We start from the raw sequence: 26,391 nt of genomic DNA, 5'->3' as shown, positions 1-26,391 counted from the left end.
ACAAGTTTACAGTACAGTGGGCAGAAAACGAAACACCACAGAGAAATTATCCTTCGACCCAGCAACGAGGGAGGTAAACTGCTGCTCTAATACTAATATTCTGATCTGTATGAACTAAGAAAATACCTAGTAAAGAGTTAAATATTCTCCTCTCTCATACCTAGTAAAGAGTTAAATATTCTCCTCTCTCATCATAAATAAAACTAAGCAGCCTTTTCCAATTGAATATGAGTATCCTCAAGGAAAGAATATATTACCAGATCCAACGAGGTTTTTGTGATAGGATAATACAGTGCTACTAAGTTACTTAATACACACACACACACACACTCACTCACACACTCACACACACACACACACACACTCACACACACCCACACACACACTCACCCACACACACACCCACACACACACCCACACACACTCATACCCCCTACACACACACCCACACTCACACACACACTCCCTCTTCTCTCTCTCACACTCCCCCCAAACAAAAAGGTTGTAAGTAGTAGATACTTTATGAGATCCATTTATGCATATGCATTATTTGCAAGAAAGTGTGTCACATATTTTCCTTTTCTTGTAAGTAACATTCCTATGAATTCAAGGACAAGTCTTTAAAAGAACAAAGTGATGACTTATTCATTTATTAACTGCAGAATGCTAATATATAAATATGGTCACACAATGATTTGGTATTTATCTCCAGAATTCACTACAATAGTGAAATAATTTTGTGGAGTTTGTTGTTTGTTTGAGATGGGGGTCTCGCTAAGTTGCCCAGACTAGAATGAAGTGGCTATTCACAGGTATGATCATAGCACGCTACAACCTCAAACTCCTAGGCTCAAGCAATCCTACCCACAGCCTCCCAGGCAGCCAGAACTACAGGCACACACCCCTATAACCAGCTCTAGAATTCTATATTCTAAAATATGTAGTGAAGGAACATGTTTCAGATACACAGACATACCTAATTCAATGTTCCATTCAAAATGAGTGTTTCTCACATATAAGAAACTGCCTGACCAAAATTAACAGAAAACATACCACCTGGTTATCGCTGATGAATATGTAAACCTATGAACCCAAAGTCTGCAACTTTTGGCCCTAAATTTAGCTGGCTAATTAACCTTTAAAAAAAAATTCAACTTACATAAAATTTTAAATTATCTCCCAAATCAAACCATTTCAAGTGAATTTAAAACTGCTCAAAATTTTTTCTATATTACTAATATATATAGAGAGAGAGAGGAAACTAAGACTAGTATTTGGAATTGGCTATACCTAGGGAAACCATATAATTTATCCCGCAACTAGTTGTGAAAGGCGACACTAACTGGACCAGGTGCCAGGACAAAAGGCACAAATTAGAACCGTCCCTAGAAAACTGGAACACATGGATCCCCTACCTGTGACAGTGAATTTAATATTTATTATCTCTAAAATGAAAATTAACTTGGAATCTGGGGATTGTCATTTTGTGCTAACAAATCCTTTTCTAATACTCAAATATGTCTAGGGATAAACTTTAAGTAGCAAATACAGGTATTTAAATTAATACACACTTACCAAAACGAGCAGAAATTAATGGAGAAAACATAGGGGGTTGCTTCATAATGGGAGGGAGAACCACAGGCAATTGTTGGCCTTGAAGCTTCAGTTTGATGAGTTTCATAGCTATGGAGAACTCCTGCTGATCCATCTTCCCATCCTTGTTTAGGTCTGATAAAGCCCTAAAAGGAACATGAGGTAGGTAGATCGGTATGTGGGGTGGTGGTGGGAAAACTAACGTTATTTTGGAGGTTGACAAAGTAAAAACGATGATATGGCATTCACGTGTGCATCATCACTAAATTTAAAATATCTAATATGTAAAATATATAATAACAAAAAGATAAAACCTACACATTAAGAAATACTGACCAGAGATAACAACTAATAAAACACTGACTGTCTATACAGAATCTAGAGACCTTTGGGCTGACTTCCACCAGTTTAGGTATAAAAAAATTCAAGAGTATAATACTTCAAATTTAATTTATTCATTTGTCCAAATATTTATTGAATACTTGCTATGTGCCTCGTACTCTGCCAGGCATGAGAATATTCCAAGTGGAAAGACGGGGTAGGGGTTGTTACCTATTGTAAACGTTTTTTAAAAAACAGATATTATGGAGAATAGTTTCTTCAAAGAAGGAGCAGGGGAAGCGAGGACTAATTTGGGGTTTATGTATTATGATATAAATGAAACTACAAAATAACAGAGGATTTTGAGATTCTGCCAAATTACAAGGGAATTTTTCTCAATGACAATGTATATATCTTCCCTTAGAAAATTCTAATGAAATTAGAAATTAGAGAATTATTTCTAATTAATGAAATTAGTTTATCTAATTAATCTAAATTAATGAAATCAGAAATTAGAGAATTACTTTCAATCATTTTATTTGCTCAATAAAATGTATTGTCCAAAAAACTGAAGAAATTTTTTTTTTTTTTTTTAAGAGACAGAGTCTCATTCTGTCATCCAGGCTAGGGTGCAGTGACACAATCATAGTTCTCTTAAGCACTGAATTCCTGGGCTCAAGCAATCCTTCCATCTTGGCCTCCCTGAGGAGCTGGGACTAGAGGTGTGGGCCACCACGCCCAGCTAATTTTTTTTTTAATTTTCTGTAGAGACAGGGTTCTCACTATGTTGCCCAGGCTGGCCTCAAGCAATCTTCCTACCTCAGACTCCCAAAGGGCTGGCAGAAATATTCTTAATAACCAATAGAATGCAACTAAAAACAATTTTATGTTAACACTATATTACAAAAAAAAAATACTATCAGAAAATTAGGTTCATCTACAAAAGAAAACACTTTACCATATTTCAGCTAAAACGGGGGCCGGTAGACCTGATTGTAGGAAAAAATTACGTGCTTGATCACCTGAAAGTAATAAAAACAAAACCCAAGCAGTACATTAGTAAAGGAAATTATTCCAATGCTTCTGAATAATAATGGATATATGTTAATGATTTATAATTTTAATACCAATCATTAAATAATGTAAAAGAAACACAAATAAAAATTATTTACATAACTTTAATAAGACAGATTTTTAAAACAAAAGTCACATCTGCATTTCTATTGTATATTAATCAGTGATGAAAAATTATTCATCTTAGTTTTTCCACAATTGGGATCTTCCTTAAAAATACTTCCACTTAGTAAAATTTATATTTAAAAACACTATTCCCTAAAAGAGTTTCAATATAAAAGGTACCAGGTGTTAGGAGACAGTCCTACTGGAATTTCTTCACACTCCTATGTGTCTTGCCTTGTATACCAATAATGTAAGACCCGAACTGCTCTCTGTCTGGGTCACTTCTCAGAATTGGGTTCGTAATGAGCAATCTTAAGGAATCAGGTAATGTCTCCCACTGAGACAAGGGACAAACTTGCTTTACCACTTGCTACAAAAGGGTGGGTTCCCCAAATTCAGTGTTCCTCTCCTGTAACACAGCATATGTAGCATTCTTCTAGGCTCTCTGCATTGTCTCTGTGGGACTTACGCTAAAGAAAAGAGAAAGATAGATGCCAATGCTGATTTTGCTAGTTATGCTGTTAGTCATAAGGTTCTTTGTCTTTGACTCAGGAATCTTGGGTCTTCCCCCAGTAATGGACAAAGTTATTAACCTGTAAGCAGGGTAATCAAATCCTGATACCAGGTAAGGTAATTACTATCATAGCAGTACAAATAACATGGTTAAGTAGACGGATTCCAAAGTCAGGCTGAATGGTTTCAAAGCCCAGATTAACACTAACCATCTTTGTAACCTTAGGCAGTTACACAACATCTGTTAGTCTCAGTTTCACTATTTGTAAATATAGACAACAATACTGCCTACTTTATAGGGTTGTTGTAAAGGTTAAATAAAATAATGCACTTAGCATAGCATCTGGTATATAGTAAAAATTCAATAAATATCATTGTTCTCATAGTTACTACTACTGTATGTAAAGCACTAAGTTACTCTGGCACAGAAAAAAAGTTTGATTAATAGAAAAAAATTTCAAAGGCACACCTAAATTAATCCTATTTTGGCTCTGGTGGTCTTTCTGCAAAACAAGGGCTAGCATCAACAATCAGTGCTTGGTATAGCCTCAAAGACAGAGGGCTAGGATTAGGAAAACAGATTCCAGAACAAAAAGTCTAGATTTTCCATGAAATGAATCTAAGAAATAAACTGAAAACTTTCTAGATAGAATGTCAAACTGTGAAACTAGACAATTACACAGAAATTCTTGACTATCATTTGGGATTCAGGAAAAATCTTCCATATCCCAAATTCAAAACAACAAATTAAGACAGTTCCAGGAAAAATAAGAGTTACCATTTCTTTAATTTCTAGAATTCTGACTGATATGAATTTTATCGTTTATTAACACAAATTTGATGGCAGTCAAATTAAAACTAATTCTTAGATATCACATAAGGACCATAATTCACAAATAAAATTATAAACACAAACCTGTTATGTAACCTCCTGAAGGTTTGAGGTTATCAAACTGCCTGTCATGCTTAGTACGTTCTTCAGAGGTAATAGCCCACATGTTTGGTCCTCCTGAAACATAAGTAGAATAAACTACAGTGTATACATGAGAATGCTCAAAATACAATTCTAAAATGTAAACAGAAAACACAAATGTTCACTTTATGACAGTATTTAATATTTGAGTGACACAAAGAGTAAAGCTGTATCACAACCATACATAGCACAGCCCTAAGGCTTTTCACTCATTCGCTCAGTTAACGTCTATTGAACAAGTGCTATATAACACTCACTGGAAATAAGCATCAAGCTAAACACTGGCAATAAAAAGATGAAGAAAATATTCCCATCCTCAAGCAATTCATGCTCTAGAAAACTAACAGTACTTACAGTATTTACCTGTGAAGAATCCTAAGCAGAAATACATACTGACATAGTTTAGCCCTGTGTCCCCACCAGAACCTCATCTCGAATTGTAATTCCCACATGTCAGAGGAGAGGCCTGGTGGGAGATGACTGGATCATGGGGTGGATTTCTCCCCCGTTGTTCTTGTGATAGTGAGTGAGTTCCTCACGACAGCTGATGGTTTTAAATTGTGGCACTTCCCCCCTTGCTGCTTCTCTCTCTCTCCTGCCGCCACATTAAGATGTGCTTTGCTTCCCCTTCACCTTCCACCTTAAGTTTCCTGAGGCCTCTCCAGCCATGTGGAACTGTGAGTCAATTAAACCCTTTTTTTCATAAATTACTCAGTCTCAGGTAGTTCTTTATAGCAGTGTGAAAACAGACTAATACAGATACCAAAATAGCTGTGCCAATTCTGAGTTAGAAGCACCAAGGATGAGATGACAGGAAAGAGAACACTGAGGCAGAGCCTTGAAGCTTAGTTTGAATTTTGCTACGTGAAGAGGAGGGATAAGAACATTTCACACCGTAAGGGCACAGCATGAGAAGTCAAGGCTTGTGCAAGGTGCTGTTAAGTGCACTGAGCAGACTAATAACTAGAGTTAGCAATAATAAACAGGTAGGGTGGAATTAACTGTAAAAAGGTCTTAAATACCATCTTCAAGAGCCTGACCCATATCCTGGAAGTTATAGGCTAAGGGGTGGGGATCACAGGAGATATACAGACCTATTGTGAAATTTCAGGATTCTACTCTGACCAGTCCTGCACATGATGCATCTTTCTAGCCCCTAATGACAACTGCAGGCAGGCTTGGTTCATAAACCCTCCAGCTGGGCCACTGAGGTAAAATGGGACCTAGAGCAGGAATTCCCAACTCCCGGGCCATGGACTGGTGCTGGTCTGTGGCCTGTTAGGAACCTGGTCACACAGAAGGAGGTGAGCGGTGGGCAAGTGAGCATTACCACCTGAGTGGCACCTCCTGTCAGATCAGTGGCAGCATTAGATTCTCATACGAGTGCAAACCCTATTGTGAACTGTGCATGTGAGGGATCTGGGTTGCATGCTCATTATGAGAATCTAATGCCTAATGATCTGTGGTGGAACATATTTATCCTAAAACCACCCCCCTCCCACTATCCTACCCCAAATCTGTAGAAAAATTGTCTTCCATGAAACTGGTCCCTGGTGCCAAAAAGATTGGGAACCAGTGATCTAGAGGATTCAAAGTTAATTCTGGTTACAGTTTATGAAAATGTCCCTCTTACATCTAACTCTTCTGGATCACTAGGAAATGGTAAAGTTATAGCTCTGAAATAAGAAACCAAGGTTTAATAGCAGTAGAGAGCAACAAGAAGGCACCTGAGGAAGAAATGCCTTAGACCCCAGGAGGTATGGTATTGAGAGAGGAATTAATGATCTTTTCTCTTGTAGAACTGCCCCTGTACCCTTCTCCAGGAAAAAATGCCTTGGTATGGCTCTCCTAAATTGTAGGAAGCACCTTATGAGTCTGCCATTCCCCATCAGAAGCCTTATCAAGAGTCTATCAGGAACATCAGGAAAGACCCCAGCAAATGCACCTCCCGTCCATATCACTTCCAGAGGTCTTTCCCCAACCCCAATCTCAGTAATGGATGAATTCCACCCAGCTGGTGGTGAGGACAAACAAAACAAGTGGGACTAATTCAGGCAATCCCTCCAAAAACAAGGACTAGACTCAATTACTCAAACTGCATTGGAAACCCTCAGACTTGCCAGTCATCCAGGAAGCTATGTTAGAGGCACTGTCAACCTGTGCCCCTCTTCTGATGTAGGTCCCACAGCAGCGGGAGTTGCGGGGGGAATAACTGTAACCATTTTCTTTCCAAGCATAACCCATACACACCCTTGATCTTCTACTTCTTCTGTGGAAACCATGCATTAACTTGCCTCCCTCCAAAAACACAGTAATGTACATGAACAGATCTTCAAGTGTTTTAAAAAACACTTCCTCAGTCCTGGAAGGCATTCAGGTCAGCCTCGACTCACTGGTCAGGGCTGTTAGAGATTTACCCTAGATTTTCTTTTTTGCAGGCCAAGACAAAGTGTGTGCAATTATGAATACAACCTGTTGTACCCAGATTACTGATTCAGGCCAGGTAGAAAAGTTAAAATAAAACTTAAGGAGAGGCTGGACGTGGTGGTGCACACCTAATCCCAGCATTTTGGGAGGCTGAGGCAGGACGATCCCTTCAGCTCAGGAGTTTGAGACCAGCCTGGGCAACATGGTGAGACCCCATCTCTACATAAAACTTAAAAAATTAGCCGGGTGGTGGCTCACACCTGTAATCCCAGCTACTTGGGAGGCTGAGGTAGAAGGACTGCTTGAGCCCAGGAGATTGAGGCTGCAGTGAGCAGTGATCACACCACTGGGTGACAGAACAAGACCCTGTCTCAACAACAACAAAAAACAACAATAAAAACAACAACAAAAACACATTGTTTTTTAAGGAGAAAGCCACCTGGTTTTCTAAGGGAGACATTGATGATTTATAGGATTTGTTTAGCTGGGACCCTGCAGAGCACAGCTGAGAACACTGCAGGCTGAGACCAACCTGCTGCTTGAAGTCCCGTTGATTAGTCTTAATCAAATGCTGCATAAAATAAATCAGACCTAGTCCCAGCCCCTGTTTTGTCAGATTAATCAGAGTGGTCAACTTAGTTGTATGTGTACTCATGAGAAAATTTGCTAGAAGTCAAGATAATGGAGAAACAAGGGAGAGAAACTCTTGGGAGACAATTCTCCATGAGTTTCTCAAGTTTCTGTACATCTTCTAAACAAAAGGATTGGTAGCTTTTGTTCCAGACTCTCTTTAAGGATGTCTGCATTGCAAATACAGGAGTTTCTTCCTGAGCTTGGGATTAGCTTTTTGTTGTCCACTCTTCCCATGTGGTTATACCAGCTCTCTGAGGAGGTTTCTGTAAAGTTCTGCACATTCAACATGACTAATCACCATCTATACTTCTGACTACCTTTTCAATTTATTCTATTTCTGCCAATAAGGAACCAAATATGTTTAGGTATATAAACTCATATATAATTCCTGCTTGTATTGTATAAAAATCTGCCTTACAATTTCCCAGGAATGTATATCATTGAAAAGTAGGTGCTCACTATAATTTTTAACACTAATATGGGTTCAACAAATTATTCTTAGTCCTAAATGACTGGATTAAAAAATCTATAAATATCCTCTCTTAAAGAGAAGTTTTAAGATTATAGTTAAAAATAAAGAAACAGATGTACTGAAGAACTAAGGACCTAAAATAGCTAAACCTACACACTTTCTAAATAAAGAAATACCACATATGTAGTAAAAATCCTACTTGGTTTATCAGTTTATCAGAAAATAAAATAAACCTGTCAGGATTCCTGTCACCAGGAAGGCAAGTAGTGTAGCCACAGAACTGATTTTCTATTATATGACTTCAGAAAAATGATGATGCTGATTTTAAAAACAACAAAAATGACAACAACAAAGGATGACAAAGATGGAAGCAGCCCACCTTTACTGAACCCTGACTACTGTCGGGGATTTTATACGCAGTAACTCACTAAGCTCCTAGCATTAACCTATAAATTAAAGTACTATTATTATTCTCATTTTATAGGTAAGGAAATCGAAAACCCATGGTGATAAAGTAACTTGCTCAAGGGCATACAGTAAGTGACAGAGCTGAGATTAGAACCTGGGTAGCCTGACTCCAGAGCCTGCATGCTGAACTGTGCACTATACTATGTCCCAACATATATGGATAAGATGCTCATGTTCTTTGTAATTCACATGCCACCTCTATAAACTAGGAATATTATGTAACTCCACAGGCCTGTTGTAAAGATTACATGTAATATACCTCCATTATAACTAACACTTAATGAAACTCACCGTGTGTCAGGTACTGTTCTAAGAGCTTTACATGTATTGCTTCAAGTAAGTCTCATAAGAATCTCATAAAGTAACTATTGCTATCACTGTTTTTCAGAGAAGGAAACAGTGGTACAGAGATATTAAATAATTTGCCCAAGGTAATAAAATTGTTAAGTTTTGAAAGCAAGACTAGAGTCTACTCAGGCTTAATTAAGAGTCTTAAACTATCTATCTTGTTGGTAATTAAAAAGAAATACACTCACAAATATATTGTCCATTGATTACCAACAAGATGAGAAGATAATCCAAGGTGGAAAACAGTCCTTTCAGAAAATGGTGCTGAAAGAACTGGATATCCATATGAAAAAAACAACAAAAGAACCTCAACCTTCCAGCATATACATGAATTAACTCTCAGTGAATCACAGAACTAGATATAAAACTTCTTGAAGAAAATATGGAAGAAAATGTTTGTGATTTTGGATTATGCAATGACTCTGGAACACAAAAGGCAAAAGTCATTAAAATATTTTGACAAACTGGACTTCATAAAAATCTAAAATTTCCACTCTGTTAAAGGACGCTCTTAAGGAAAAGACAAACTACAGACTGAGAGAAAACATTTGCAAAACATATTCAATTAAATATAGGTCAGCATATATATAGAACCATTCAACTCAAAAATCAGAAAATAATCCCTCCTCCAAAGAAAAGGAACAAAAGATTTGAACAGACACATCAAAGATAAAGAGATGGCAAATAAGCATGTGACAAGATGCTCAATATCACTATCATCAGGGAAATGTAAATTAAAGCCACAAAAAGGTATCATTACATGTCTATTAGCATGTCTGAAAATTTAAAAACAAATTAAAAAAAAATACAGAGTGCTGATAAAGATGCCAAACAACTGCAACTCATATATGCTGGTGGGAAAGCAAATGTGACAGTCACTTTGGAAAACAGTTTGGCAATTTCCTGTGAAGTTAAATATATATTTCCACATGACCCAACAATAGACTCTTGAGTATTAACAAAAGACTCTCGGGTAAATACCCAAGAGAAATAAAGACCTATTTCCACATAAAAACCTGTTCTCTGATGGTTATAGCAGATTTAGTCATAATCACTAAAACCTGGAAATAACCCAAATGTTCTGCACCTGAATGGCTGAACAGATAAATAAATTGTGGTACACATTTATAAAATGGAATACTACTCAGCAGTAAACAGGAGAAATGCATGCAACATTATGAATGAATCACAAAGATATTGTGCTAAGTGACAAGAAGCCAGACGCCAAAGGCTACATATTGCGTATTCCATTTATATGACATTCTGGAAAAGGCAGAACTGTAAGGACAGAAATCTGATTAGTGGTTGCCAATAATACGTGGCTAAAGGTGGAGGTATAAGGGTACAGAGAATTTTTAGGTGATGCAAATGTTTTATATCCTAATTTATATGACTAAACGCAGTTTTAGAAACTCATCAAACTGTATTACTTTAAAAGGGTGAATTATACCCCCAATAAACCCAACTTTAAAATAAACTAAAACAAAAATATAAAGTATCTAATACATGCCTGCCATATGAAGAGTGCTCCATAAATTAGTTTCCTTATTCAACCCAATCCCAGGGAACAATATAATTAAAAAGAAGTCAGAGCATTCAAATCTTACTCAGGGAATAGCCTGAAACTAAGGCTCTTTAGTTAGAAACCTTAAGACTATTTTAAGTCTGAAGAGTTTGGTTAGGAAGGCTTAAAAGCTGCCCTAACATATATGGGTATATATCCCCAGGCAGTGATAGACTCCACTGCTGTCTTAAGACAAAACAGAGTTCTGCTGCATCACCAGTGCTCATCACAATATGATGCTGTCTTATATATATTACTATCTCCTCATATTTCCTTGGCCACGTGTTTTCACAGGGGCTAACTCAACCCATCTGTTTATGTTTACTGCTTAGTTCCTCGTGTCTCCAATCAGTAATCTTGACACCTTCATATTCATTCATTCAGTAAACATTTATGGGGTATGAAGATGAATAAAATGAACCACTTGGCTGGGCTGAGGCAGCAAGGCTGAGGCAGGGCATCACTTGAGCCCAGGAGTTGAGACCAGCCTGGCCAACACAGTGAGACCCTATGTCTAAAAAAATTTTTTTTAAGTAGATGGTAATGGTGGCACATGTCTGTAGTCCCAGTTACTCTGGAGACTGAGGCAGAAGGAATTGCTTGAGCCTGGGAGGTTGAGATTGCAGCGAGCAACATTCAGGCCACTGTACTCCAGGGTGGGTTGACAGAGCAAGACCCTGTCTCAAAAAACAAAGAACAACAACAACAAAAAACACCTTAAAGGAACTCACAGACTCTAATATTTTAAAAAGACTCCATCAGCCAAGAAAATCACACACAACAATCATGGTTACATATTATCATGATTAATGTAACCAAGAGAATAAAAATATTCTAAGGCATTTTAACAAGGAATAATTTTTTAGTAGTGTTCAAATAACCTTTTAAAAACTTAATCATATTAAAACATAAAGTATTAATGCACAAAGAATTTTCTAGGAACAAAAAGATAACACTGGTCAGGTGTGATAGCTCATGCCTATAATCCAAGCACTTTGGGAGGCTAAGGTGGGAGGACTACTTGAGCTCAAGAGTTCAAGATCAGCTTGGGCAACATAGTGAGACTCCCATCTCTACAGAAAATTTAAAAATTAGCTGTGGTGGCTCATGCCTGTGGTCCCAGCTACTCAGGAGGCAGAGGCAGAAGGATTGCTTGAATCTAGCAAGTCAGGGCTGCAGTGAGCTGTGTTCATACCACTACACTCCAACCTGGACAACAGAGTGGAGACCCTATCTCAAAAAACAAAACACTGAAATAAGAAAACTGGGCAATACATGTAATTCAAAGCCAATTTTAAAATAGTTAATTCAATCCTGGCTTTCTTATTTAGATATATCAACTAACAGAATGCTTTGACAAGGCAAAAGTTTGTTACTTTGAATTTCAAGTAAAAATCTCCTAATCTTAGTCTATATTTATCTGTAGATAATCTCTTCAGTAGAAGAGGCAGAAAAATCTAAGTTCAGGGGTTGATGTCTAATATTTCCCTAAAAAGCTAACAAACTTTTACAATATCTAATAATCATGTTAGAAATACATTAAAATTCTATCCACTTCCCCCAACTCATCACTGATATTGAAAATACGGGATTTTCACAAACATTTCTGTTGCTTATTCACATCTCACCTGCTGGCTCTTTCAAACAAGTTCTTATAGTCAGTGAAGAAAAAAAATTTCACATTAACAGAACATCTACTATGGGCTAGATCTCATCCAGTAAGTAGTCTCATCTCTGTTTTTACACACACATACATATATATACATACACACACACACACACACACATATACATTCACACACAGGCATACTTACAGACAACTCCCAATAGCAATGGGCATCAAAAACATTTAACAATCTAGGTCAGGATTACTAGAGGAGCAAAGTTTCGTACTATACATGAATGCTGCTCTCCAGTAACATCTGAATTGAACTTAAATTAGATATGTCTAAGTTATCATCAATCTTCTAAGTAGGAAGGTACCACAGTCTACATATGCAATTAATTCTTCAGAAGTTTAAAAAAAAGTACTATCTGTATGCCTATATAGCACTTCTAAATGCATTTTCCAATATTTTAGATGATTGTTCACATAATCATTCTTTTGTTATTGAATATTTCACTTGTTCTCAATGTTATATTTTATATAATGCAATGAACTGCAAAGTAGATATATAAATGTTTATGGAATGGAAGAAGCAGAATAAAGAAGGACCAGGACTGTACTGCTTTATGTTCATTTTGCTTATAAACCTGATTAATATGTTGCCTGAAGTTTACAATTCAACTGTTTAGTGCAAATTCCTTTGTATGGGGCATAAAAATCCTCAAACTTGAGTAGAGTATGTTACTACTACAATTACTGCCCTACTTTTAAACTTACATGTATCACTCATTATGGAAAAATTATTTAATTATTAAAAATTGTCTGTGGCATCAATCTTTATAATACCACACCATTTTCCCAATAGAAGCAATACTCACATTAATCCTTAAATAATAGGTTGAAAGGATAAAACAAGAAACAATAAAATCTTTACTTCAAGTCTATCCTTAAATGACACAGGGTCTTATCACGCATTAGAATTTGATTCTACTTTTTATACAAATAATTCACTTCTCCAAGATTTTCCTAAATCCTGAGGCATAAAACTTTAGATATACAACATGTATTTTCACTTATACAAATAATTTACTTCTCCAAGATTTTCCTAAATCCTGAGGCATAAAACTTTAGATATACAACATGTATTTCTGTTATTAATGTAATGATTTGGTCCTATGTCTGAAAACAAGTTTAAAAAACAACTGATTAACACTAGATGGTAATATCAAAACAGAATTGCTTCATGAAGACGGTGGAATGGTGATTCTTCCCTCCTTTTTTTTAATGCTCTTTAATATTACTGTTTTCAATTTAAATAATAATGAATTATTGAGTTTATTCTCTATTTCCTGATACTTATCTACAATTAGCTAATACAATTTACCATAAAATTAAGAACTCAGTATCTAGATTTCTTTAGCAATTTAAAAATATAATGCATTTTTTTCAATTAATTATAAATGACAAACACAGTAACTTAATACCTATTAAGGGTAGTTAATTAGTATTTGGAAAAAGAATTAAAGCTACAATCAGAACAAAACTTTAAAAACTTTTCATTATTGAAATTACGTAAGCATTTTCTTTTTCCTTTTCTTTTTTTTTGTTTTTGAGACGGAGTCTCACTCTTTCCCAGGCTCACTGCAACCGCCACCTCCCAGGTAGTTCAAGTGATTCTCCTGCCTCAACCTCCCAAGTAGGTGGGATTACAGGTGTCCACGACCACGCTCGGCTAGTTTTTGTATTTTTAGTAGAGATGGGGTTTCACCATGTTGACCAGGCTGGTCTTGAACTCCTGACCTCAAGTGATCTGCCTGCCTTGGACTCACAAAGGACTGGAATTACAGGCATGAGCCACTGCACCCAGCCAGCACTTTCTTTTAAAATGTTTCATATTAAACAATTATGTAGCAGGCATACGTAATCTTATCTAAAGGGAAAACGTAATCTTACATAAATATTACTAAGTTAATCTCTATTGGCTTCATCGGTTTACGATCATTTTATGCTATCAAAATACCTTTAATATTCACCTTACAGCACTCTGCTTTTTGTCATCCACTTTTATGCATCAAATACAATATACCTTTCGGTTATTCCTGACTGCTCAATGGCAAACACACATTCCAGAATATAGTCATGGGATTTACGACATAATATTCTTACAGAAGGTACATGCAGTGTTCCAAAATATTTTCAACGAGAATACTTCAAGTTTTGTATTTATAAGCTTAAGGAAAATTATCTACATGAATATTTTAAACCTCTACCAAAAACAAAAAATTCATAACCCCATCTTGCCACAAGCACAAAGCTGCTTACCATTCATAGCTGTGGGAAACTGAGCCATCATGGTCCTGAGTTTTCCTTGCTAGCTCTCGGCCATCTGCAACATAAAAATATTGTGCCGTTGGTAATACAATAAGGGCAGATCACAGCTTAGTGCACCCGCTAAGCAGTAGGAATGTCTGTCCCCTTCAGCTCACACTTCCAACAGAAAACAATGCAGAGCTTCTGCTGCTGCTGAACAGGCAGAATTTAAATTTGAGGAAGGGTAAGAGATTCTGTTGGGTAATCATGCTGCCTTAATACAGAAAAACAGTCATATATTCAATAGCAGATACTGAATAAAGAAACCCTTGGCATGAACCAACATTCTTGTAGAAATTAATTTGGGAAAGAAGAAAATAAATCAACTGTATAAACTAAGTATGTAAAAATAACATGGAAATCCTTTTTTTTTTTTATTTTTTTTTTAAACAGTCTCACTCTGTCACCCAGGCTGGAGGGCAGTGGTGCAATCTCAGCTCACTGCAACCTCTGCCTCCTGGGTTCAAGCAATTCTCATACCTTGGCCACCTGAGTAGCTGGGACTACCGGAATGCTCCACCATGCCTGGCTAATCTTTGTGTTTTTGGTAGGGATAGGGTTTTGCCAGGTTGACCAGAATGGTCTCAAACTCCTGGCCTCAAGTGACCCGCCCACGTCAGCCTCCCAAAGTGCTGAGATTACAGGTGTGAGCCACTGCACCCAGCCCATACTATCATTTTTTAAAAACTCCCAAACAAGAAAATTCTTCAAAACAAATGTAGCACAGCTGTTTAAGTGAGCTCAAGGGGTTTATAAAATAGTCTAAAAGTAATTACTAAAACACACACATAATTATTAAAATACATATATAACATAACTAAATGTGTTCGTCAAGCACTCTAAGAGAAGGGACTTTGGAAATTCACAGCTCTGGGTTCAAACCCAGCTCTGCTATTCTCCCATCTGTGACCATGGAAAAGTTATTTAACCTTTTTTGAGACTCAGATTACTCATCTATAAAAAATACTTTGCAGAAGTATTTTTTACAGTGTTAAACATAATCCATTAAACCGCCTGCCACACAGGGTGTTCAACAAATGGCTGCTATTTTGCAAACATCCAGACAAGGAGAGTGCAATATCGTTTTGAACCCTGAATTCATTATTCAGCTGTCAATAAATTCAAAATTTGTTCTATGAATATTTTTGTGGGTTTTTTTTTTTCTTGAGACGGAATCTCGCTCTGTCGCCTAGGCTGGAGTGCAGTGGCACAATCTCGGCTCACTGCAACCTCACCTCCCAGGTTCAAGCAATTCTCCAGCCTCAGCCTCCTGAGTAGCTGGGTCTACAGGCGCACATCACCATATGCCCGGCTAATTTTTGTTTGTTTGTTTGTTTGTTTGTTTTAGTAGAGCCAAGGTTTTACCATGTTGGCCAGGCTAGTCTTGAACTCCTAAGCTCAAGTGATTTGCTTCCCTCGGCCACCCAAAGTGTTGGGATTACAGGCCACTGCGTCCAGCCTGTTCCACAAATTTTGAGAATAGGACCAGTTAGGAAGTGAAGGCCTAGCAAATTTACCGCAATGCACTTAGTAATTAAAACCATGGATCATAATATTGCAGGAAAACCCTACTATATTAATATAAGATCATGCTGCATCTCATATATTTACCCAAATCTTTTAAATATTTATATTTTTAGAAGCCTAAGAAAAATATTTGCACCGCCATTTTAAACAAAGAAGGCATTAAGTGGTATATACATCGTGGTCAACGTTTGTCACCATTTTATAGCTAGCTTAAAAATGAACACCGAAGGAAGTCCCATAAATCAAGTTATGACTACAACTTCCTCAAATACAGAAATACTGCAAACAAATATAACATTTTTACTTCTTCAATTTTAAATCATAAGTAATGTTAACTCAAAATAAGCTATATGCCTGAAAACAATCTATCTACTTAACAGATAAGCAGTAGCAAGGGCCTTTATTAGTTTTCTGTGGCTGAGACCATTTTAAAATGTGGGAGAAAACCCACTATTGCAAATAATGCATTTTCTAACTCTGCATAATAGCATGTGAATTACTAAAGATGGCTCTAACAACAGAAAAACCAATGAGGAATGGGATCCCATGGACACAAGGCCTTAATTAGTTGGGATCTAGGTCTAAAACTTACAAATCATCTGTCTAGAACCATTTGTTGGTCATCACGTATTCTGTGAATACAAAAGAACGCCAAATAGACAGCAGTATGAAGAAGAAGAGGCGAGAACGAACCCCGGACTGACCAAAGCCTGCACGCCACTGCACCCTGGGCCAAGCGCTTAACTCCCACTACCGTTGCCACCACCATGCCCAAGAGAAAGGGTGAAGGGGATGCTGAAGGAGATAAAGATGAGGTGAAGAACGAACCACAGAGAAGATCCATGAGGTTGTCTGCTAAACCTGCTCCTCCAAAGGCAGAGCCCAAGCCTGAAAAGACCCCTGCAAAGAAGGGAGAGAAGGTATCCAAAGGGAAAAAGGGAAAAGCTGATGCTGGCAAGGAGGTGAATAACCTTGCAGAAAATGGAGATGCCGGTCGGGCGCGGTGGCTCAAGCCTGTAATCCCAGCACTTTGGGAGGCCAAGACGGGCAGATCACGAGGTCAGGAGATCGAGACCATTCTGGCTAATACAGTGAAACCCCGTCTCTACTAAAAAATACAAAAAACTAGCCGGGCGAGGTGACGGGTGCCTGTAGTCCCAGCTACTCGGGAGGCTGAGGTAGGAGAATGGCGTAAACTCGGGAGGCGGAGCTTGCAGTGAGCTGAGATCCGGCCACTGCACTCCAGCCTGGGCAACAGAAAGCTGAAAGTGTTGGAGATGCCAAATGAAGTGTGTGCATTTTTTATAACTGTGTACTTCTGGTGACTGTACAGTTTGAAATACTACTTTTTATCAAGTTTATAAAAATGCAGAATTTTGTTTTACTTTTTTTTTTTTTTTTGAGATTAATTCTCACTGTCGCCCAGGCTGGAGTGCAGTGGCGTGATCTTGGTTCACTGCAACCTCCACCTCCTGGGTTCAAACGATTCTCCTGCCTCAGCCTCCTGAGTAGCTGGGATTATAGGCAGGCACCACCACAGCCGGCTAACTTTTGTATTTTTAGTAGAGATGGGGTTTCACCGTGTTGGTCAGGCTTGTCTCGAACTCCTGACCTCGAGTGATCCACCTGCCTCGGCCTCCCAAAGTGCTGAGATTACAGGTGTGAGCCACTGTGCCTGGCTACTTTTTTTTTTTTTTTTTTGGTAGAGTTTGGCTCTTGTTGCCCAAGCTGGAGTGCAATGGTACAATCTCAGATCACTGCAACCTCCGCCTCCCAGGTTCAAGCAAGTCTCCTACCTCAGCCTCCCAAGTAGCTGGGATTACAGGTGCGTATCATCACACCCGGCTAATTTTTTGTATTTTTAGTAGAAATGGGGTTTCCCTATGTTAGCCAGGATGGTCTCAAACTCCTGACCTCAGGTGATCCACCTGCCTCAGCCTGCCAAAGTGCTGGGATTACAGGCATGAGCCACTGCGCCCAGCCTACTTTTTTTTTTTTTTTTTTTTGCTATGTTGTTAGCACACAGAACACTTCATTGTTGTTTTTTGGGGGAAGGGCCATATGTCACTAATAGAATGTCTCCGAAGCTGGACTAATGTGGGGAAAACACCTTTCCCTTCTAGTTCTGAGAGACTTCCTCTCGGCTCCCAGGAGGAGGGATTCCCTGACTTTAACACACATGGCCACCTTGGCACGTACAACTTTGTGGAATGGAAAACAAATTTGTTTTTATGTCCTCTTCTCCCTTTCCACTTTTCAGCAGAGACTTAACTCCCTTAAACCCAGACATCTGTTGGGACCTGATCCCCAATCACTAGTTACCAGTGTGTAAGGCAATCTGGACTCTTCAGTGATGCCACTAAGATGGCACCTGTCAAAAGAGCAGTGGTTCCATTTCTAGATTGTGGATCTTCAGATAAATTCTGCCATTTTCATTTCACTTCCTGAAAGTCAGGGTCAGCTGGTGAAAAGTTGTTAAACAATATGCTAAATGTGAAATGTCACCGCTCACTCTAAACTTTCCCTGTTCACAGCATCAGATGAAGACTTTGTTGGGTTTTAGAGTGCCTTTCTGATTTTTGGTCCTCTACTGAAGAAGGGAGTTTGAAAGTTGTGGCCAGGCGCAGTGGCTCAGGCCTGTAATCCCAGAACTTTGGGAGGTCAAGGTGGGCAGATCACCTGAAGTCAGGAGTTCGAGACCAGCCTGACCAACATGGTGAAACCCCACCTCTACTAAAAATACAAAATTAGCCAGGCATGGTAGCACATGCCTGTAATCCCAGCTACTCGGATGGCTGAGGCAGGAGAATCGCTTGAACCCAGGAGATGGAGGTTGCAGTGAGCCAAGATCGGGCCATTGCACCCCAGCCTGGGCAACAAGTGCGAAACTCCATCAAAAAAAAAGAAAGAGAGAGAGAGAGAGAGAGAGATAGGGTGGGGGGGAAAGAAAGTTGTTGTATACTGTTAATGATTGTCTGCCCATGTCCTGCCTGAAATACCATGATTGTTTATGGAAAGTATCTCTACTAAAGCTGGATACAGTTTGACTTCGAAAAAAAAAAAAAGAATGCCAAATAGCAGATACTCAATAATCACAGGCATAATTCTGAAATAAAACCTGAGAATGAACCAAATATTAATAACATTACTGGCAATAAGAGCAAATCCCTTGGGTAAAGCTGAAGAGCTGAAGGTACTAGTATTACAGAATCTTTATCATCTGGTATGTGGAATTTAGCCACCCATGCACATATTATATGTAACATTTATGTTGTATGTAAAATATGGGAGTATATTTTGTTGGAACCAATAAGCTTTTAAAACATATTTCATATCTATTACATTTACATTCTCTCTGCCCCACTGTAGAATAATTACCTAATGCTTAACAATTCTACTAGTCTATTTGCAGAGTAGTACTTAAAAGAATAATTATAATTGAAATTTTGAAAATGCAACAGATACAAAAAACTTTGTTTTACATTTTTCAAAAAGCAATTAATACATTAACATTTACTGTTTACCATTAATTCAATACACTTCTGTCGATCACAGTAGAGGTGCTGTGTCATGCTGAATGTTTACTGAGAATACAATATGTTTCAGGTTCTGCAGAAGGAGCTTCAGACACTGAGAAGCTTGTAGACTTATCTACCAGGTGCCAGATACTGCTAGGCACCTTTGATAATACGGATACTCCTCTTACATATCCCTACAAGGCAGATGATACTGTACTCATTTCACAGAAGAAACTGAAGAGGTTAAATTACTTGCCCAAATTCAGTATGTCATGAAGCCAGAATGCAAGCCCAAGTCTGTCTAATTCTAAAGCCCATGAACTTCCCATGGGCTTTATATGCCTCTTCCTCTCTTAAATGGAGATAATGCATCACAGGTTCCTGCAAACAGCAGTAGAACTTACTGTTAACACATTTGTCCAAGAGAAGAAAAACAAGCCAGAGATGACTCCCAACACACTGGACAGCATCAATCACATACATAAATTAGGGAGTGCTAATTGTTTCTTATCTCTTGGTATAACTCTCTGAAAGGAAGAAAAGGGTAACCAGCATCTCCCCAGGTACATGACTGGTGCCTCTTTCAGGCAAGTGCAACTGAAGTCGGCATCCAACAAACACCAGTTTCTACTCTTCACAGGGGATGACATGTAGTGACGGGCAATTTTGGCAAATGTGCAGTCATCATATATTTTGAATATTGTTAGTTACGTATGGTTTTTAGAATATTCGTATGATTTTGCTGCTCATTAAAAATTAATGGAGAACTGGCATTGTTACCTTTGTAGAAACCAATAAAACATATTGGGTAAATGGTAGGCATAAGGCAAAGAACACTGCTTCAATTTAATATAATTCAGATGCAATTTGGAGTAATTGCTACACGTACTTCAGACAATGTAGAAAATATACTCACACTAAGACAGAAAAAAAACAGAAATGCTAGAACAAAAGCAGGAAATCCTGTTTTACAAAGGGTCAGTAAGACTCAGAAAAAGTCACAGCCATTGTAAGTGAAAAGTCGCTTAATTAAGGTTTAGGGGTTTTTTTGTTTTGTTTTGTTTTTTGAGATGGAGTCTCATTCTGTCACGTAGTCTGGAGTGCAGTGGCACAATCTTGGCTCACTGCAACCTCCACTTCCTGGGTTCAAGCAATTCTCCAGCCTCAGCCTTCTAATTAGCTGCGACTACAAGCGCACACCACCATGCCCGGCTAGTTTTTTTTTTTTTTTTTTTTTTTTTTGAGATGGAGTCTCCCTCTGTCACCCAGGCTGGAGTGCAATGGTGTGATCTCGGCTCACTGCAACCTCTGCCTCCCAGGTTCAAGCGATTTTCCTGCCTCAGCCTCCCGAGTAGCTGGGATTACAGACGCCCACCACCGCGTCCAGCTAATTTTTATATTTTTAGTTGGCGGGGGGGGGGGAGGGGCGGTTCGCCATGCTGGCCAGGCTGGTTTCGAACTTCTGACCTCAGGTGATCTGCCTGCCTCGGCTTCCCAAAGTATTGCGATTACAGGCATGAGCCACCATGCCCGGCCTAATTTTTGTATTTTTAGTAGAGATGGGGTTTCACCATCTTGATCAAACTCCAAACCCCTTGGCCCAGCCAAGGTTAAAGTTTTTGTTTGTTAAGAAGCACAGTTACAGAAAGAATTACGATTACCTTCCATGGCAACGGCACTCACGCAAACATGGTGAACATTCTTAAAAACCACAGCACTTTCTGTAGTAAGTGTGGCAAGCACCAACCCCACGAAGTGACACAGTACAAGAAGGGCAAGGATTCTCTGTATGCCCACGAAAAGAAGGTGTTCCTTCTCTCAGGAAGCAGAGCGGCTATGGTGGGCAAACTAAGCTGATTTTCCAGAAGAAGTCTAAAACTACAAAGAAGATTGTGCTAAGGCTTGAGTGCATCGAGCCCAACTGCAGATCTAAGCGAATGCTGGCTATTAAAAGATGCAAGCATTTTGAACTGGGAGGAGATGAGAAAGAGCCAAGTAATCCAGTTCTAAGTGTCATCTTTCTTTTATTATAAAGACAATAAAATCTTGAGTTTATGTTTAAAAATAATAATTACAATTATCATTTAGTCCAAAACCCTCAATTTTCAAGATGAGAAAACTAAGAAACCTGTAAAAGATCACAAGTTAAGAGCAAAGGTCCCAGAAACTACGTCTCTGATGTAAATGTCCAGTGCTCTGGTTTTTTAAGACAAAGCATCACTGTGCCATGCAGGTGGGAATGCAGAGGCATGATCTCAGCTCACTGCAACCTCTGCCACCTGGGCTTGAGCAATCTGCTCACCTCAGCCTCCTGAGTAGCTAGGACTACAGGCATGTACCACCATGCTCGGCTAATTTTTAAATTTTTTGGTAGAGATGCGGCCTCACTACATTTCCCAAGCTGGTCTCCAACTCCTGGGCTCAAGTGAACCTCCCACCTTGGCCTCCCAAAGTGCTGGGATTACAAGCAAAAGCCACTGCACCCAGCCTTCCAGTGTTGTTTTTTCTTTTCTTTTCTTTTCTTTTTTTTTTTTTGGAGACAGAGTCTCACTCTATCCCCCAGGCTGGAGTGCAGTGCGTGATCTTGGCTCACTGCAACCTCCGCCTCCCAGGTTCAAGTGATTCTCATGCCTCAGCCTCCAGAGTAACTGGGATTACAGGTGCCCATCACCATGCCTGGCTAATTTTCGTGTTTTTAGTAGAAATGGGGTTTTGCCATGTTGGCCAGGCTGGTCTCGAACTCCTGACCTCAGGTGATCCACCCGCCTCAGCCTTCCAAAGTGCTGGGATTACAGGTGTGAGCCACCAGGCCCAGCCCAGTGCTCTGTTTTTAAGTTTCCCAACTTGCCCACTCGTATCACCTGGGATATTTACTAATTGTACAGTATGAATAGAACCTAAATAAATGTTCTTGCCTTGAGACCCTTCCACACAGCTAGTAGTTTTTTCTTAAAGCGCTAATTAATGCCCCTTTCCTTAGAATATGCTTAGAAAATCTTCCACTGATTATAAGTTAAAGTCCAAACTTCTTAGTGTAAAATACGGCCCTCTTCAGTATCTCACTCTATCACATTCTCCAGGTACTTTCTATTTCCATATGTCCTAAGTATACCAACCTTTTTTTGAAACAGTAACTTTTGTTCTCTCCTCTACTTCATAAAGAGTTGCTCCCTTTGTCATGGTCATCACACTTTCTTCTCCTTCTTTCATTCCCAATTCAAATGTCATCTTGTCTTTGAAAGACTTCTATCCTCCCAAGTAGTCAGTATCTCCTGTGTGTGTCCATACACTTGTTTACACCACAATAACCTCATTTATCCACTATTTTAATTTCATGATTGCCTGTTTCACATGTCCTGGAGAGAGAGCATTTTTATTTACCTCTGTATGCCTGGTTTCTAAATCAGATCTTCCAAAGAAAACACTCCATAAATATTTGCTGAACAAAGGAATTGGGTAAATAATACAGTTGAGATACCAAAAAAGATGTGAATAAAGCAAGCAGGGAGAGGCAACAATAAATGAATATACAGAAAAGAACCCAGCAGGAAGCAGAACAGGCTCCAACCTACTTCCATTAAACCCTGCAGAAATCAGAGTTGTGCAACATGGCTCTCCTGTAACTTGGCTTTTCTTTCTTTTGAGTATACTTTTAAATAAAGGTTTATTTCCCATTGAATTCTGAAGGTTTTTTATTGAGAGTGAGGAAGAAGGCTCAGGTTTTTTAATTACTTCATGATTCAATATTTTGAACCATTTTGATTAAATAAATTTGACTAATGGTTTGACATTCAAAAGCACAATCATCAATCATCAAGTTCCTGCAGGGGTGTGTATGTGTCTATATGTATATATGTGGGTATAGATATCTTTTTTTTTTTTTTTGAGACAGATTCTCACTCTATCACCCAGGCTGGAGTTCAGTGGCATGATCTCGGCTCACTGCAACCTCAGTCTCCTGGGTTCAAGTGATTCTCCTGCCTCAGCCTCCCAAGTAGCTGGGATTACAGGTGCGCACTACCACGCCTGGCTAATTTTTTGTATTTTTAGTAGAGATGGGGTTTCACCATGTTGGCCAGGCTGGTCTTGAACTCCTGACCTCGTGATCAGCCCACCTCAACCTCTCAAAGTGCTGGGATTACAGGTGTGAGCCACCGTGCCTGGCCTTTTCTTTCTTTCTTTCTTTTTTTTTTTTAAGAGACATGGCCTTGCTACATTACCCAGGATAGACTCAAACTCCTGATCTCAAGAGATCCTCCTGCCGCCTCAGCCTCTCGAGTAGCCAGGACTACAAGTGTGCACCACTGTGCCCAGCTTCCTGCAGGTATATTTTATAAAACTTTCTCTAGGGTGTCTGCCACTCCCAGCATGTGCTAGGTACACACAGCCAACGTCCAAACTATACTTGTTGATCAGCTGAGAAAAATGTTCCTGTCTCATTCAGTTCCCAAGGAGATCAAGGTCAGTTTTATATGAATGTAAACCAAAAATAAAATTCTAAGGCCCCCCCAACCATCTGAACGGACTTCCTTCTCATCCAGGGCACTGTTAAAATTTAACCTGAGGCTGGTTCAGGCCATGATGGGAAGTGGGGTTCAGACATACTTAAACCTCACTGGCATTAACATCAACACAGACAGTCTGATATGAAGCATTTACAATCTATCCTCTCAGAAGCCTGCCACCCAGAGGCTTCATCTGCATGATAAAACTTTAGTCTTTATAACCTCTTACCATCATAACCCAGTCTTTTCCTTTCTACTGATCCCAGATCTTTAGATAAACTCAACCAATTGTCAACCAGAAAATTTTTATATCTACCTATAAACTGGAAGGCCACCCTCCCCTTCAAGTTGTCCCACCTTTCTGGATGGAACCAATGAATTTCTTAAATGTATTTGATTGAAGTCTCTTGTCTCCCTAAAATGTATAAAACCAGCTGTGCCCCAACCACCTTGGGCACATGTTCTCAGGACCTCCTAAAGGCTGTGTCACGGGCCATGGTCACTCATATTTGGCTCAGAATAAATCTCTTCAAATATTTTAGAGAGTTTGGTTCTTTTCATCAACATGAGAAGAGCCTGAGCAAAATTACCTGCTAGTTTATATAGTTTCTGCAGTAAGATGAAATTTACAGAATACATATATTCCCCACCTGAGCATTCATTCATTCTTTCATTCTACCATTCATTTATTCATCAAACATAAATGGTCATTATAATAAAGGGATTTGGCCAGGTGCAGTGGCTCACACCTGTAATCCCAACAACTCAAGAGACTAAGGCAGGAGGATTGATGAGGCCAGGAGTTCAAGACCAGCCCAGACAACACAGCACGACCCCACCCCTACAAAAGTAATAATAAATAATAAAGGGATTTGGGGAATGCCAAGAGAACCCAGAGAACAGAACAAACACTACTTGAGAGGTAAATCAAAGTAAAGTACATGTAATCACGGAGGTAATATTTGTGTAAGAATTATCTAATATGAAGTTGGTGGCAAACTGAATGAACTCCAAGTGTCCTTGGAGTGAATGACATTGTATAGTGTGCGGATAGGCTCTGTTATAAAGAAAGGAAGTTTCTGAACCTAAGAGAAGGACTAGTTAAAAGGAGGAAAGCACAAGAGCCAGTGTAACACTAAAACCACTCCTACTCCTATTCAGAAACTATGTGATTTGAGAGTAATGTAATTTCAAAGAAATCACTTCATCTTAAGAGGTGCAAGAGGCCAGGTGTGGTAGCTCACACCTGTAATCCCAGCACTTTAGGAGACCAAGGCAGGCAGATTGTTTGAGTCCTGGGCAATACAAGGAAACACCATCTCTACAAAAAAATACAAAAATTAGCCGGGTATGGTGGTGTGTGCCTATAGTCCCAGCTACTCAGGAAGCTGAGGTGGGAGGGTCACTTGACCTTGGAAGGCGAAGGTTGCAGTGACCTGAGACTGTGCCACTGCACTCCAGCCTGAGCGACAGAATGAGACTCTGTTTTTAAAAAAAAAAAAAAAAAGAGTTAAACCTTTAGAAACCCAGTAGTCTTCAAATTACGCTCCTTGGAGTTTTAAAAGTTTCAAGGCGGTACAATAAAGGTGGGGTAGGGAGGAAAGGGGGGAAGGTTGGAAGGGATACCAACTTCAACGAGAGTAGCTCTGTTTTTGTGTTTTATATATTGAGGCTTCTCCATAAGATTTCATCTGATTTTTTTTTTTTTAAGAGATAAATGACAACATACTGAACTCCATCCTCTTCATTTCAGAAACAACTAAACAGGTCAGGTGTGGTTCACAGCTCATACCTGCAATCCCAGCACTTTGGGAGGCCACAGTGGGAGGATCACTTGAGCCCAGGAGCCCAAGACTAGCCTGGGCAACACAGGGAGACTCTTTCTCCACAAAAAATTAAAAACTTAGTTGGGCGTGGTGGCACACACCTGTAGTTCTAGCTACTCAGGAGGCTGAGGTGAAAGGATCATTTGAGCCCAGGAGTTCAAGGTTACAATGATCTGTATTATCATGCCACTGCACTCCAGCTTGGGTAACAAAGTGAGACAATGTCTCTAAGATAAATTAATGTAAAAAAACAAATAGAAGCCAAAGAGATTAAGTAACCAAGATCACACAATTTAAGAAAAACAGTAAGCCATGCTATTGTTTCTGGACATTGCTGTGCAAGTCATGGAGAGCCAGTATTTAAAACACAGTATAAAGTTAAGTGTACTTGGCAGGGCACGGTGGCTCACGCCTGTAATCCCAGCACTTTGGGAGACCGAGGTGGTGGATCACCTGAGGTCAGGAGTTTGAGACCAGCCTGGCCAAGATGGTATAACCCCATCTCTACTAAAAATACAAAAATTAGCCGGGCATGGTGGTGCACGCTT

General features: G+C 39.1%; 1 protein-coding gene and 1 pseudogene across 6 annotated transcripts in view; one reads left to right on the top strand and one right to left on the bottom strand.

Annotated features, from left to right (window-relative positions):
• The window catches only part of ITSN2 (intersectin 2), a 151,756-nt gene that overhangs the window by 104,163 nt on the left and 21,202 nt on the right, over nucleotides 1–26,391 (bottom strand). For all 6 annotated transcript variants that reach the window (XR_003309545.1, XM_026454744.1, XM_026454742.1 and 3 more), the window contains exons 2-5: nucleotides 14,420–14,483; nucleotides 4,523–4,615; nucleotides 2,873–2,936; nucleotides 1,576–1,739 (exon numbers count right to left, since the gene is read on the bottom strand). Coding sequence is in view for 5 of the 6 variants with exons in the window: in XM_026454744.1 (XP_026310529.1) it covers nucleotides 1,576–1,739; nucleotides 2,873–2,936; nucleotides 4,523–4,615; nucleotides 14,420–14,450 (352 nt within the window). In the remaining variant the exon portion in view is untranslated. The remainder of the gene's footprint in view (nucleotides 1–1,575; nucleotides 1,740–2,872; nucleotides 2,937–4,522; nucleotides 4,616–14,419; nucleotides 14,484–26,391) is intronic.
• On the top strand, nucleotides 21,202–21,522 carry LOC111554497 (annotated as a pseudogene).

Source organism: Piliocolobus tephrosceles, chromosome 15 (assembly GCF_002776525.5).
Source record: "Piliocolobus tephrosceles isolate RC106 chromosome 15, ASM277652v3, whole genome shotgun sequence".
Classification (NCBI taxonomy): domain Eukaryota; kingdom Metazoa; phylum Chordata; class Mammalia; order Primates; family Cercopithecidae; genus Piliocolobus; species Piliocolobus tephrosceles.
This window is presented reverse-complemented; position numbering and strand designations above follow the sequence as displayed.